This window comes from Abramis brama (assembly GCF_963993115.1).
Source record: "Abramis brama genome assembly, chromosome: 3".
Lineage (NCBI taxonomy): Eukaryota > Metazoa > Chordata > Actinopteri > Cypriniformes > Leuciscidae > Abramis > Abramis brama.
Genome location: NC_139965.1, coordinates 20,967,437 through 20,984,204, shown reverse-complemented (window position 1 = coordinate 20,984,204; position 16,768 = coordinate 20,967,437). Strand labels below are relative to the sequence as shown.

The following is a 16,768-nucleotide window of genomic DNA, read 5'->3' as shown; positions in this document are numbered from 1 at the left end:
TTTTATCAAGATCGGACCATAGCTGGCGCTATAACTGTTAAAACGCTTAAAAAAAACATATATTTCCTGAGTAAATTGCCTGTATTGGCTGTAAATGGTCTTTTTCCATCTCTGATCTCATGCGCTTAAAGGCCTTAAAATGCTTGAACCTGATAATTGCTGCTTTCAGCTATATTTATTATTATTATTATCATTAAAAACAGTGCTGCTTAATATTCTTGTGGAAACCGTGATACAATTTTCAGTATTTTTGAAGAATTGTAAGACATTTATATGAAATAATTTTTTTTTTAAAGTTTTTACTGTCACTTTTGATCAATTTAATCCATTCTTGCTGAATAAATGGATTTTCTAGTATTTTTTTAAATGTCATGCAGTCACAGCGGTATATTTCTATATTATATATGAATTTATTTAAACACTATGCATCAGTTGCATTTGTATTGGCCGCAGACCATTGTTTGTGTGAGTGCAAGTTCTGTTCTGGTGAGGTTATTTTTCTGGTAGGGATTCTGTATTCTTTAAGGTTTTCCCCTGTCAGCAACAGCATGAGAGTGCCTGTCAAAGTTGCAGCCCAACTGCTTGCTGGGAGACCCACCTGCACAGGTAAAAGGGATACAAACAAACACTGGATGAATATGAAACCCAGAGGATGTGCTCGACAGAGTGTGCATGAGTGTGTGTGTGTGTGTGTGTGTCTACTCACAACTCCTAGCAGGTTGCTCAAGGCAATGTCTGTGTAAGCTGAAAGTAAGGCTGCAGAAGGAATATATAATTTAGTTGTACAACAATAAAACAACACTACAAAGGAAATATCTGTGCATTACTCACCACTTGCAATAGATAAGAGATGTGTTCTCCAACTAAATATGAAAAATGCCCCCACGACCATGCAACCCAGAGCACCATTAAACCCTGAGAGGCCTGAGTACAGAAAGCTGTACTGCACCGACATATACATGCCTGCAGGGGGCAACAGAGAGAACTTCAGTCCAGTTATTGACCATTACATTATACTAAGGCCCTGTCCCAAATGGCACACATCTGATGCACTTACGGTCTTGTGGACTTACATTGGCTGCAGTGTGTGCATGATTAAGAAGTCCAGGAGACTATCGTGTCCCATTTGTCATTTTCACAAGTTCACACGTACATGAAATCAGATATAGTAATTTATGCGTATTTGGCGTGCTGTCCGGGAGAGGGCTCCGAGCTCGGAATTTGGCCCAAACCCAGAGTACTCCCCCTTTTTGACTGGGATAGAAAACCAGCCAAGAGTGAGGTGAAGGGGTGGTGGAGGGATGCTGTGAAACTGTCGTGACAGAGGTGAGGGAAGGAACCTGAATGTGCTCCTCCCGAACTTTGTTACATAAAACTTCATTTAGTTTTCAGAAGAGTGTTTGCGAGCACCCCCTTTGCGTTTTATATACGCCCTCGATACCCTTTCTGCAAGTGTGGATTTCTGTGGGACGAAAGGGTGGGGCGTGCCGAGAGGTAGGGACGTGAAGAAAGGTCAATGTTCACGAAAACTGTCTGTCAGGGTATGGGGCAGGGTTAGGGGTTAGTTTCTGTTGTAGCAATTCAGCTTTTGGCACACCAAAATGGGTGGAGCTTGACGTCCAGCTCCCCCTTGCTGGACGTAATGGGTAGAGCTAGAGCTAGACGGTCAAACCACATCCTAATCCTACCTATAGCCCTATCCTTAAACTTAACTCCACCTATCATGTCCAGAGAGGTGGAGCTGGATGTCATTTGGTTCTGAGCAGCATTTGCAGCAGACTCTGACAGTCAAAGCAGCGTTACGTTGCGAAAGTGCAGATTTGTAGGAAAATGGTTTAGGATGCCATTTGGGACAAGGCCTAACAGTCCACACTTTAGATTATTATTGCCAAGAACCACCCGCTTTGACAGGTTCTTTTTTGTTTTACATGCCATTTTGGGCTATCTGAAATATAATAGACTGGCATGGAACAAATCATATAGACTGAATTTGCAATAGAGTGCTGCAGGGATGACATACATAGACAGTAAAAGAAATGGACACAGCGACCTCATTGGATTCAACAGAGAAAAGTGAAGTCAATTAGAAGCTCTCACTTCCTGATGGCTGAGCGTACTGCGCAGACTCAAACTGAGCTTGACGACGTAGATGTGACGTGAGCAACCTGTCTGTCTTCTAGTAGCTGTGCCAAGAGAAATCTGAACCATTCCCTTCCGAAACTTGCAGAGACGGAGAGCGTGAGTAGGAGCTGTCCATGAGCTAGGAGCAGGAGAAACTTATAAGTATTCTGATTAATTATTTTGTCATTTTGCCTCCACGTCCCCCCGATTGCCCGCGAGCTTCTCCTCCTGTCCATACGGTAATTTCTCTACTGTGCGACAGAGAGTCGCGTGGTTATGACGCAATCGTTAGCCTATTTTTACAACAACTGCTTCTACGGGGCCATAACGTAAGATACAAGGTAATGGAGCCTTTTATACATTTTCGTGTTTCTTTAGAAATAAATAATGGACAAATGGAGTCTTTAAACGCCTCAGATGTAAAGTTATTCGCTGTCAAAGTGACGCCAAAATGAATGGGAGTCAATGGAATGCTAACAGCAGGTGATGGTCTGCTAATCAATGGCGGCGCCCGGGGAAGCTTCAGTTTCCGGCTGATGGATTACCCCCTTGATGACATATTGGGACAAAACCCTTTCCGGGTTAACTTTTATGCACTTCCTGTTCCATCATCCCAAAGTCAATGGGTTTTTGTTTAAATGCCTAAAATAAGGTCAGATGTTAACACAAGCTCAAGATATTTTCACATTTTATTATATGACATAAAATGCATCAGTAATACCTCCTTGATATTTTTTTTAAAGCTTTTACTTGTCTTGAAAAAGGCGGTTGCTGACAAGTGCCTACATGGAACTACACTAAGGACTTGGGTTCATGGTAGTACTGTTCATGATCTGAAGGTGGCAGTGTAGATTCATTACAGAATATAGGTTTTAGTCTGTAGTTGCTGCCCCCACATTCCTGTCCAAGCTTTCAGACTTCACTAACCACCCACCATTCCCAAGAGCTTTCTTTTATTGTAGCGTCTTTCTTTCTCTCTCTAATGATCTCTCTCTTTATGCATTTTTTTGCAGCATGAATCTATTCGATAAACTCAAAAACATGTCTCTTGAGAGGTCTTGTATACAGTAGGCCTATCTAATATTTTATATTGCATGGCCACATGCTCACACTTGATAATTTTGTTTTTATTTAAACAGTCAATGCTTTGGAATATATATTTATATTACTCAGCAATGTTATTTGAAAAAATAGATTTACTTAAATATGTCACAAGCATTTTTGGTATTATGATAGCCTATCATCTTTCTGTCTGGATTCACTATACTGAACAAGAAAGCTCTGACCCTCATACTGTCTGAAAAAGATAAAAAAACACAAGTTCTCTGTCATTCATCAGTTAACCTTCAGAGAAAGCCATGTTCACCTTCCCCTCAATTTACCCTGTTTTATTTGACAAGCTGCCTTCATAACATGGAATTGCTCTCAGGAGCTCTTGCTCTCTCAGAAACCAAGAAATGTCAAAATCACCATTACTTTGTATACCATGAACTGGCACCTTTCCTATCTATCTATCTATCTATCTATCTATCTATCTATCTATCTATCTATCTATCTATCTATCTATCTATCTATCTATCTATCTATCTATCTATCTATCTATCTATCTATCTATCTATCATGCCTATTGCTCTGTTTATCTGTTTATTCGATCTGTCTATAAAAAAAAAAATACATTTTGAATTTAGACATGTTGTCCAACAGTTACACGATTACCATTCAAACGTTTGGGAACAGTAAGATGTTTTTGTTTGGAAGAAAGAATGAAAAAATATATATATATATTCTCTTTGGTACTATTTTCACTAGTGTACATTTTCAAAACTCTTTGTACAAAAATCTAAACTTATCACACTTGTAACACAGCTAGTCATTCTATCAAAACCTGATCCCGTGTATGTGTTACAGTTATACACATTTCAGTCCACATAATGATTTTTTCAAACACAAGATTATTGTAATATGTAATGAGAACATTTGGTTTAATCACCGAAACACAACAGTATGATCTTCTTTCAATTTAATTTGACATTTTTGACAATCAGTTCATTCAACAGCAAACGATGCAAGATACATGTTTCAAATCACCCTCTGTTGTAGCCAGTATTACAGGCTACAGTTGCCACATTAGAAAATACACTTACACTACCTAAATTATGTTATTGAATTCATGATGTTTGTAATAGTATCAATTGAAGTTATGAAACTGCCATGAGGTTTTGTGCAAGAACAAGAGTTTGCTGGCAATACAATAAATGTTTTCACTGTGCCATATGACTGAATCTATACTGTAGTTGACCTTTACACAGATGAAGGGTGAGTTAAAGTAATGTGGCAGTCTCTGCATGGTAATCTGTTTACAGTATCACATCATGGCATATACTGTATTATAATGTAAAATGCTGTATTTAATGCCATCTATCTCCCTTCTACTGATGCATCCCTGATCATTCTGATGTTATACAGTCATTGATGGTTTCCTCTCCCTTGTACTCTATCCTGCTCTATGCTCTCTCTCTCTCTCTCACACACACACACAAACAAACACAAACGAGTATGTACACACTTTGAACATATGGTGGTTATCTATAAAACACTTACGTAAAAAATAATTCATTACATTTGGTTATTCATATCGTAAATTGAAAACAAAGTTCTATATAAACAGTCTATATAATCAATATCTATAGAAATCTTTTATTCATTGAATTAAATAGACAAATGTATTAAACTGAACGAGAAGAGATGCAAATCAAAAGTTTGATAGTAAGAGCTTTATGAAAGGCAGTTACTGTAAATACAATTTTTATATAGATGAAACAGTTATTTTGTGTTGTGAAAAGGATACTTTGTGATTTTGTGTATTGTACCAAAGCGAATAAAAAAAAAACTGCAATACCTTTATTCAACAAGGACACATAAAACTGATCAAACATTCTATTCATGAAAAAACTCTGGAAAAAACAAACAAACATGTATCACAGTTTACACAAATATATTAAGCAGCACAGCTGTTTTCAACATGATAATAATAATAATAATAATAAATGTTTCTTGAACACCAAATCAGAATATTAGAATGATTTCTGAAGGATCATATATGACCGAAATTTTACAGGAATAAATTACATTACAATTATTTTTTAAATTTATATGTCATAGTATTACTGTTTTTACTGTATTTTTGATCAAATGAATGCAAACAAGAGTCAAAAACATTTTTTTTTTTTTTTTTAATCTTACAGACAACAAACATTTGAATGGTAGTGTATATAAAATGAATAGAAAATAAAATGTTTTTTTGCATTTTTTGTTTCACATTTTGATATCCTTTTGTCTTGCTGCGTTGCTGTGCCTGTGGTTTAGTTCCTGTTTACCGTAGTTTCTATAGACCTTATGCGCCAGAGAAACGAGGGCGCCGCCATCTTTACAATATTGTCTTTTAACTTCCGTTTTTGCGGTCGCTCTGTATATTTCTATGGCATTGCTGTCCAGGAGTAATTAGCTTTTGAAGTGGATTTACTTAATGTAAAGTTAACAAAAGTTATCATGAGGACTGTAATGTTTAAAGCAGATGACTTAACAAATGTCAGTCGACCGGGAATATTTTAAAACAAGTCGTTCATTACTAAACACGCAGAATCGCTGTGAAAATACAGACCGGAAGTCAAAAGACAACGAGTGCAGCGCTGAAAAGGGGCGGGGCTACATCAGGTCTATAGCTACCCTTGTTAGTCAACATGACAACTAATCACCTTCACCTGTTCCTTGGTAGCCTGTTGTTATCCAGTGTATTTATACTCCTGTGTTTCAGTCCTTGTTTGTCGGTCATTGTCTTTTCACCTCTATGTAAAGCTGTTGCGTCTCCTGTGTTTCCTATGTCTTCATGTTTGAATTATTGCCATCGGCTTCCTGTTTGGATAATGTTTCTGTATCTATAGAATAAAGACTGCTTGCTAACAGATCCTCAACTCTCCTCGCCCCTGCGTCCCCATTACAGATAATGATGAACATTCATAAAGTTAAGTACACCCTTTTATTGACCATTTGATGAAAAAAAGAAAGAAAAAAGCCTGAATAAAATTACTTTGAAGCATTTTTAAGTCTCAATTTGTACCCTGTTCATTGAAAACGCCAAGTAATGTATGCAGGGGCATTGAAAAGAAAATGAGCTCTACTGTGAGTGCATCTTTCTGACTGCTCTTTTGGGACTCTTTATGTTTCGCTGTTTTGTAGTGAAGGACTCCTCAGTATAGGATGCCAATAAAAGAGCTCTGAGATGAAAACCTAATAGCAGCAGCAGAAGGAAGCAAGGACACACCCAGAATTCTCTCTTTCTCTTTCCCATCTGAACAGCACAACAATGTGATCCAGGATGGTCATACGTCTGTTCACTGTTTCTTTCTCTCACATATTTGTTTCCTTTTTATAAACAAATGTTTTTATGCGTCATATGAATCGTTTTGCATGGCTGTACAGATCTCCAGATTTCAAGCTGCTGCAAATTGGTAAACATCCGTAGACGATTAATTGTAAAACAGATTGTGTTATGTGGAAAATCTAATGATTAGTGTGTCACTGAAATAGTTTGAGACTTGAAGAATAGTAGCAAAACACACACACACACACAATCTTGAATGCAGCAGGGAATCAGCGTCAGGGTGAGAGGGTCTTAATTTCCAATGCAAATGCTGTGAATCACAAAGCATGTTTTTTCCAGTGTTTTCATTACTCATACTCTCTTGATGCAGTTATAATGCTTACAATTGAGTGCTATATGCTATCTATGCAATTCTATAACCTAAATTCAACATCTGTGACCCAGAATGGATTAATTATTCCTGTTTTCCGTCTCACCATGGTTACGGGCTCCTGTTTGTGCATAAGTGCGGGATCATCAGTTGTGAACCCATGCTAACTTTAGTGGGTTTATACTATGAGTCATGTAGAGAGGACAACATGAACAGCCTGTCTGCTAAACGCCAGATCTCATTATCAGTGGACCACAATTCATGCTGCGTAATAACATTAGGGGTCCCTATGCTTCGATTCAGTGAAATCTCTAGACAAACAAATACATAAACTACCTTTGGTACTATTGCACTATTCCACCACTACAACAGTAGTACAGTAGTACAACAGTTTGGTGTAGAAGGTCTTGACAATTAACTTAATTTGTTTCAACCTATAGATTGGACTTGATTGTGTAAGGTAGGAAGGAAGTGACATCACATATGATAAATTACACCACATCATGTATTCTAATAGCGTAAAGTTTGATCAAGTCTGCAAAGTAACTTCTTGGGCCGTTTACACGACACTGTTTTCAAATAAAAATGTAAAATTTTGTATGTGTTTTGGCCGCTCATTTACATGACAACAGCATTTTGGGGGCCTGAAAATGCAAACTTTTGAAAACGGGTTTCAAAGTGCACGTTTTTGAAAACGATACCGTTGTCGTATCGGTGTAAACTACAAAAACACATATTTGTGAAAACGGTGACGCCATGCACATGCGTATTATGTGTCAGTCTATAGGCGTGTGGTATTTCTTTACAAATTGATATCGCCAACTACTGGCTTGGCAGCATAATACAGCGTTTTTAGGTTGATGGATGGGTTGAAGGTTGATGGTCAACATGTTTAACATAATTTAGGATATAAGACCAGCAAACACAGCGCATTGGCTTGATCTTGATTGTGAAGAACTCTGAAAGTTAAATCTTGTAAAGGGAGTCTCTGTAGGCTTTTGTCTTGTAAAATAGAGATGTAATTTCACACCGTAGTAAGAGAGAAATTCTACACCCAGGAGAAAAGAGTGAATCATTGATCAATGAAAAAAAGAGGATGGAATGGTAAGATGAGTGGAGGGATGAGAGTGTTATTGATTACAGGGTGAGGATGTTCAGGGAGTGTGTGAGGCACAGTCTTCAGATAACAGGTCTTAGGTAGTCTTACATTCAGGGTGGGATCATGGTTCCTACAAGGCCCCTTAGCACGTCTTAGACGGACGAGACGATCTCGGGTGAGTAGATTGGTAAGGAGTCTGGCATAAAGCAGTGTATACTGCAACGAGACCAGACAAGGAGTGAAAGGAGCATACAAAGTGTGTGTTGATGGAGTGCAGGTGCAGCGAGTCAGTGATTGTGAATGAGTGGGCGGGTCCTGGTGATTGAGTGATGATTGGGGTTATGACGGTGTGGCTGACTCTGTGACAGTACCCCCTCCTCCATGGCCGGCTCCTGACGGCTGACGGACTCTGTGACGGGGTCGGCCTCGACCTCGGGGGGCTGGATGGTCAGGGTGATCTTTGTGGAACTGGGTGAGTAGCAACGGGTCCAGGACATCATCCCGAGACACCCATGAGCATTCTTCTGGACCATATCCCTCCCAGTCGATCAGGTACTCAAGGTGGCTGCCCCGCCGCCGTGAGTCGAGGATGGTATGGACTCGGTACACTAGCTCCTCGTCAGCGACATCTGGAGGAGGTACTTCGGCCATGGTAGGTTCTGTAGGGGAAGGGCAGGCGAAGACGGATGTCGCGGGTGGAGAGCCAAACCCTTTGTCCCGGCTGGTATTGGGTGGCTTCAGCTCTACAGACATTCGCTTGGAGTTGGTGTCTTCGCACTGCCCGCTGGAGATGCACGTACGCTGAGTCCCATACCCTCTCGCTCTCTTCGAACCAGTGATTGACAGCTGGAACCTCTGAGGGTTCTCCGGACCAGGGGAAGAGAGGAGGTTGGTAGCCGAGGATACATTGGAACGGAGTAAGCCCAGTGGTGGATTGGCGCAAGGAATTGTGGGCATACTCCGCCCAGGGGAGGTAGCGGCTCCAGCTGTCTTGGTGCTGGTGGCAGAGCCGGTAGCTCCCGATCTCCTGGATCTTGCGCTCAGTCTGGCCGTTGGTTTGCGGATGGTAACCTGATGATAGATTCACTGAGACGCCGAGATTGGAGTTCTGCGGCTTTGAATGCAGTGGGCAGGCCCTTGATAGGGATGAGTTTACAGGCCTTGGAGAAGCGGTCGACAAATACACAGGTGTGATGGTTGGACGGAGGAAGGTCTGTCATGAAGTCACTGCCAAGGTGGGACCAGGGACGTCTGGGTATCGGCAGAGGTACCAACTTTCCCTCGGGTAGCTTCCTTGGCGTGTTGGTGACGGCACAGACTGAGCACCCTCTGACGCATTGGGAGATATCCTGTGCCATGTTGGGCCACCAGTAGCGATCCTGTAGGAGCGAGAGGGTTTGCTGGCTGCCTGGGTGTCAAGAGCCCGGAGAGGTATGTGCTGAGTCCATGAGGGACAGATGGATGGTACATACAACAGTCCCTCAGGACCTCCCGGTGGAGCAGGTTCGGTGCAGGTGGCTTGGAGGGACTATTGGACTGGGTTGACTACCATGGCTGGAGGGTGAACTGGTTCTGGAGGACAGGTTTCAGGTTCAGGATGATACAGACGGAATTAGGCATCCGCCTTGCAATTCTTGGTACCGGGTCGGTAGGTCACGGTGAAATCGAACAATTTAAAACAACTGTTTTCTTATAAATATATTTTAAAAATATATATATACATATATTTAAATACTTATATTTTAAAAAGCAGTTTTCAGAAGCCATTACTCCAGTCTTCAGTGTCACATGATCCTTCAGAAATCATTCCAATATGCTGATTTATATGCATTATTTGAAATGTAGCCCCTGACAGTCAGAGCCACTGGCCCCATCCATAATCCAGCATTGCTTTCTCTCATTCTTTCCATCTGTCTTCAAACCCTGTAGCATTCTGAACCATTCCGAATTAAATGTCAGTGTTCTGCTGACACACAGGGTAAGAGAAGAGGAAAAAGCCAGAAATGGGGCTTTTCCTTTCTAAAATCAACCCCCTCACTACTATGGAGAATAACAGACAGCTGCCTTACACCCTCACACATGGATATACTGCAGAGTCTCCATTAAGACCAAAGACTCTCTGATGCTCCTTTATGGAATATTACATGAGAGCTTTGAAGTTTGTGAGTGTGAATCACACAGGGGATGAAATGAAACAGTGAGTGGGTGCTGTGCTGGGGACGAGGTATCTTACATCAGTCTCTTCTACCTACACCACACACACACACACACACACTCACTCACTCACACACACAGTCTACCCCTACCTCTGTAGTGCTTTGTGTCTGCGATGACTCATATGTCTCTGTACAGCTGTACTGTATACTATATAAAATATAAAAAAGACAGAGAGTATGTGTGTGTGTGTGTGTGTGTGTGTGTGTGTGTGTGTGTGTGTGTGTGTGTGTGTGTGTGTGTGTCTGTGTGTATGAAAAAGAGAATGAGTGACAGGGTAAAAACACCTTCACGGCCTTGAGGTGGCAAACGCAGCAGTAAAACTGGCTAATTATCAAGCAGCAGACGCAAATGATCATCTTATGCATAGTGGGCGTTTGAGGGAATCTGTTTGGAGCCTGCTTCGACTGAATAAAACACAGCTACACAGCCAGAAAATTCAGCACAAAACCCTAGACAGGATTTAACCACCAATGTTTGATTTGTTCCGTCCATGCAAGCATCTCTATCCCAAATCCTTTTTACAGTTTTTCTCGATTGTTTACACACATTTTCTGGTACTTGAGACACAATGACCACAACATGTAACTCATTCACCAACCCCCTGAACCAATTCTGCTAAACTACAAGCACAATTCCTGCTTTACACTCAGATTGCAGTTCTAAAACACACTTTTTTCAAAACACTACACACAATTCTCTGCTTTTGGCACAATTTTCATGCAGAAAATCTCTTGTTTTCACAAGGAACACACTGCCATTCAAATATGCACACTGACTCATCACATGGGCAAACACCCGTCACACAGTCTTACAATTAGCAATCAGAGCTTTAGCATAAAAGGGCAACAGGTGAGCTCTTCAATGGAGCAATGGATGCCAACATTGGATTTTTTTTTTTTTTTTTTTACTGTAACTGTATACAGTAAATTCTTCTGTTGTTTTGTATGTAGACCACTGTATGAACAACTTTGTGTTGGTTGGGATGTACACTGCGTACATTGTTTTTGTGGGAAAAAATAAAATATATTTGTTACCATGTATTTGTGTGTTCTGAGTATAAAAACAATATTCTCAAATATTTTACAACACACTTATGTATGTACTGTCTGTAGTAAGTGTAACACTGAACAAAAAAAAGGCCTAAGTCATTATAATGAATGGAGAAGAAGTGTTTTCCATTCATCATAGTGTTTTACATTGAGCACATCAGTGTTCAACTGGTTCTTATAAATGTCTATTCATATGATGGTTTGTGTGTGTCATTTGAAAACAAAATACCATTTTGAGAAGAAATAACATTGTTTTGAATGTAAAGTTTCCTTTTGCAGGAGAATTGAGGGGTTTTGCCCATTGTGTGTGTTTTTTTTTGGATTTGTGTTCTAGAGTTCTGAGAATATGAGGCATGCTTTCAGAAAATGTGTGTAAACAATCGAGAAAAACTGTAAACACCATACAGACAGAGAATATATATTGCTCAGATGTGTCTCTTTTATCGCTCAAAAGCATTGTTAATAATGTTTAAGTATCAATTCTGAAATGGAAATAGAAACAAATGAGAAAATTGTTGGTATACAGAAACAGCTATAAAATGAGTTTGGATGGCATTTTCCCCGATAATGTGGTTTTGTATATTTTGATAAAAAAATTAAAAAATAATATTTAGATCTTGCAGACTGGTATCTTGAAAAATCAGATCTCGATTTGGTCTCCATTCAGTCTCATTGCTGTCCAGCAGAAACTTTTGAGATATTATTTGAGACCTTCAAAATAATAACCCTGCAAAAATAGTTTTCTTATTTCTTTTTGACTTACCTGCCACAGTGCTAATGACAGATCCCAGGAGGGCATGTACGGCCAGAATGGGTGAGAAGAGAAAAACAGCACCCAGGATAAGCAGAGATGGGCCTAGAGTGTCACATGCAAAGATCTGCCCCACGCCAAGCACCATCCCCTGCAGGAGCTGATGGAAATTACAAAATATTTTTCTTTCATACTCTATTGTATTTCCTAATTAAACAGAAAGCTGAGGACATCTATTTTTCATAGTCATTATCTAAATTATCTTAAATGTGTATCCCTGCTAAAGGTTGATTTGTCAACTTTTAGAAGTATGCAAGCATAGATACAAATTTATATTTATACTGATATCTCCCATATTATAATCCTGTCACAATATTGTGAATTAGTCATTTGCTGACTCTGGCTAGATATAATATGAGCTAATTTTAAAAGCCTATTTTAATGGGCTTTTAACTCTGCTTCTTTCACACTGAATATTCATGACAGAGAGAGATAAAAACAGATACAAAATAAATATAATTTTCCATTATTTCTTTCTGCCCTATGTAGCTGTCTCCATGGAGATGTGCTAAAAGCACCAGATACAATTAGTGCATAAATATGTTGGCTATAAACAGCCCATAATAGTCAGTTGCTATAGTGTGCCAGAGAGTGGATCAGCCCATCACAACCTAATGCCATGCAACAGACCAGAGTAATGCAATAAATACGATCATCATCATGACATAAAAGATCTAAACACTCACACACACACATCTCAGGAGAGATGCAAAATGGAAGGATGATGAAGGTAGATTGAAGAAGGAATCTGCATTGTGTGTGCAGAAAAAGGAGGTTAAAAAGGCAAAACAAGAAGATGACAAACACAAAAGAGCTACAGGGAATGAGAGGCAGAATATACAATAAAACCTAATCAAAAAGATGACAGGATATTTTAAAAGCATGAATGGCAAATAATTTGCTTTTGCCTTTTCACATCACTCTCTCATGTTCTCTGTCATCCTCAATTCCTCATTTTTTTTGCTTCCATTCTCTTTCATCCTCTCACCTGTGGAACATGTAGTTGGGTGTGGTTGGTGCTCTCTGGCGCCCCTGGTGGTTGGGCAGGATAGTTTGGAAAATAGGGGTTAGAAGTGCCAGTACAGGCCAAATACAGCACGATGACTGTGTTAAAGGGGAAGACGCTAACTGGTAAATCCCAGCGTTCCAGAACCGGAGCCAAACTGCTGGAAAGAAAAGTTCTAAGACAGGAGAGAAAAAGGGTTGTTTGGGTTTGAGAGGGTCAGCAATTATTTGGATATGTGAATATGTGACAGAAAAAGACAGAACAATCTATTTGGTATCAGTAAACTTGCTCTTACGTTGTGGCTCCACCGAGACACACAGGCAGCAGAAGCCACCAGTACCAATCTCCAGCAGAGCTGAACACTCCCATCAGCAGAGCCACCAGCATCCCATTAAAACCATGAAGGCCACTGGAAACCTCCTCCCTGCAGACACACACACACACACACACACACACACACACACACACACACACACACACACACACACACACACACTTACAGGGTAGGATCACATGTGAGATTGGAAAATAGCTTGTGCTTCTCTTTTAGCCACGCCAGTCAAGTGCTTAGATAAAATGTGCTTTTTAACACACTAGTGGATGCAGCATGTGTGTTTTCTGTGTGCATGACAAAGTCTGATTCCAGCAAGAATGCCTCTTGTGAGCCGGTTCTATTTAGTGAATCAGTAACATAGGGGATATCAGGGGCACAACTTAACACATTTTGGTTTTGGCTCAATTATCAAAAAAATAATTAGGTTAGATTAATCTTTTTTTTTACACAAGCAACATACACATCTCAGCTACAAATGAACACTAGGACCTACCATTTTCGTACAGTTGCACTGAAAGTGACAGAAGTGCAAATGTTACAACTTACCCCATATCCGGGGTTAATTGCAACAGACAGAGGGGTTAGTTGTAACACTCGTGTGTAACACACATAATTCAGTACTATTTTATCTGTATAGTTTGATATTGTCATCCTTATTATGGATCAATATCATGGATAGAGATATAGGAAAGGGCTGCACAGTTTTGCAATAAATAACTAAATTGTAAATGCAATTTAATTATATTTCCCGAGGCGTCATATACTGACGCTTTTGACATTTCGTCTACATCCAACGCACATGGCACCCTTTAGCGTCAATATGAGACGCAGATAGATATGGGCCAGAAGGCGCCTCCTAGCGGTCTAACCCTAACCCTAACCCAGACCTAAACCTAACCATAACCGAACAAAGCTCTGTGCGTGTCATACTGACGCTAAAGGGTGCCATGTGCGTTGGATGTAGACGAAATGTCAAAAGCGTCAGTATATGACACCCTAGGATGAGAATGCGTTGGTGTGGCAGCTGCATGCAAAATTATTATTAATAATAATAATAATAATAACAGTAATAATAATAAAAACGAGCTTAAAATAAAATTTTAAAGGGTTTATTGCATGAAAAACATGCTATAGGCTATTCTTAATAAAGTGATCAATGCATAGTAAACAAATGTAAAAAAAATACCATACTTTGACATTTAAATTCCAACATTGTTTGTGAAAGTCCAACAAAGTTAAATGTGGCAAAAAAATATATGTTGGTGCTATGTTTTAGCCAACAAGACAGTGATTAAGGTAATATACAGTTAGATTTGGTGATGTAGCCTACACACCCAACTCAGAAACCACACAAAAAAAAAAAAAACGTATGATGTAAAAAATGTACTTGCATGGTGTCAAAACACTCTTTGTCCAGTATCTTCACGAAATCTAATCAAAACTTTCCATAAATCTGCGGGAGACCGTCTTCTGGCAGCGAGAGAAAATAAGCGGAAACGCAACCTGCTTGACCCTGACTAACTATGTAAAAGGTCCGTGTTACATTTAACCCCGCGTTAAGTTTGTGTCCCGTGCTCCCCTACAGTTTTTGTAGTTGTGCATCTGTTTATTCTTGTGCTTTTGTGCATTCTGTTGTGCATAATATGCACACTATATGTTTTTTATTTGTTTAGCTTTTTGCTATAGGCACGTCCTTTGTTTTATTCATGCATACTTGGCTGCCCAAGTATGCATTTATTTGTGCATGTTTTGGTCTATGTGTATGCTTTTGTGCATGTGTGGGTGTGTAATTCCTCACCAGTCCTGTCCCAGAATTATAGCTGTGAGGGTGGAGGCCAAAAGGCCGAGCATCCCCAGCAGAGCCTGCCAGGGGCTCTCCAGCAGCAATGCTGCCAGAATCAGAGCTCCACTCAGGGGGTTGTTTAGCAGAATCACCCGCGAGATCCCACGTAAACACCACTCAGAGAGCTGCAGCGGGAAGGATTTATCTGGGAGAGAATGTAGGAAAAGAGGGAAAGAGATGGAGAGAGATACATAGAGCGTTAAGGGATAGTTCACCAAAAATACAAATTCTTTACTGTACACGTGTGAATTTGAACTTCCTTCAGTCTGGGACTTATTATTTCAATTTTGGTGTGAAAGGGTCTTTACATTTGCCCAAACATAGCACTTTTTTGTTATAAAACGCCCAGACTTGGTGAGAAAAAATAACGCAAAAATAATGTAATGCATTCCTTTTCTTAAAAAGTAACTAAGTAACACAATTAGTTACTTTTTAAGGGAGTAACGCAATAATGTGATGCATTACTTTTAACTTTCCACACTGCCTCTGACTCATGAAATCAATACCTCTTTTGAGGAAGAAGAGGGTATAATACATGTTTTCTTGAAAGATTAATAGTCCTTTTAAATAATACATAGGCCTATATAAACTTTAACAACATTTATCAACTTTAATTATATGTGCAATGTGCATCCATGCAAATTTGATAGTTCAGCACAGTTTACTTAGTTTAAGTAATTGTATCATGCTTTTTATTTTCAGGAAAAAAACAATATTTTCTATAGGTTGTGATCTTATAAACTCCTTTACTTTTACATTATATTAGTATGAGCTGAATGTTGTGTACTGTAGGATGGTGGCCTCTTACCCTGTATGTGAGTGTGTAATTGTTTCATTTCTCCAGTGCAGTACAGCAGGGCACAGATGACACGCTGTTTTAGGCCTCCGGGCTGCTGAGGTGTGTTTTTTTCCAAAATCCACATGTTGCCAGTCAAAGTCATGCATCTACTATAGGGAATTTCAGACTGAACTCTCTGATAATCGCACTTCCACTTCCTTACTTCCACTGTCCTCGCCCCCTTTTCTCACCCTCTCCCCAGTCTTTTTCTTCTAGACATTGTGATTTCTGTTCTCTCTCTACTTCCCCTGTTCTCTCTTGACATGTGAAGGTTAATATTATATATTTTTTAACTCACGTACTGTAACACATTTGCCCTGGCTGGGCAGAGCCGGGTAAAGTTAATCTGTCGCATCTTCCTCAATCATTCACATTTCTGTTACCCTTTCTGTTATATTTTGTTACCCAAATTACCATGTGAAAGAACATATCGGTGTACTGCATTTATTATTATTATTTTTTTTGTCATCTATCACTTCAAATCAAATCAAATCAATTTTCTCCTTTTTTATTTTTATCCGTTAAGTCCTTAAGCTATTTTATAGGCATCATTTCAAAATAGATAACGCAAAACTAATGATGTAATACACAACACAGCTCCTCTTTAAAAATGAATAGACATTAAAAAGTAAAAGAACAGAATTAGAACTAGTCGCATTATGTAATCAGCAGGCAATGCTGTAAGAGGGTTCAGTGTTT

General features: G+C 39.5%; 1 protein-coding gene across 1 annotated transcript; it reads right to left on the bottom strand.

Moving 5' to 3' along the window:
- Nucleotides 1–421: 421 nt before the first annotated feature.
- LOC311079901 (urea transporter 2) lies at nt 422–16,161 on the bottom strand (the record flags this gene model as incomplete). The annotated part of the gene is made up of 8 exons (XM_084109622.1): nt 16,040–16,161; nt 15,187–15,376; nt 13,350–13,478; nt 13,037–13,229; nt 12,001–12,148; nt 832–963; nt 707–756; nt 422–598 (listed from the first exon to the last, which is right to left on the bottom strand). Exons 1-8 carry the CDS (start codon nt 16,152–16,154, stop codon nt 422–424), a joined length of 1,134 nt encoding a protein of 377 aa, XP_083965748.1. The 5' UTR covers nt 16,155–16,161.
- Between the last annotated feature and the right edge of the window lie 607 nt (nt 16,162–16,768).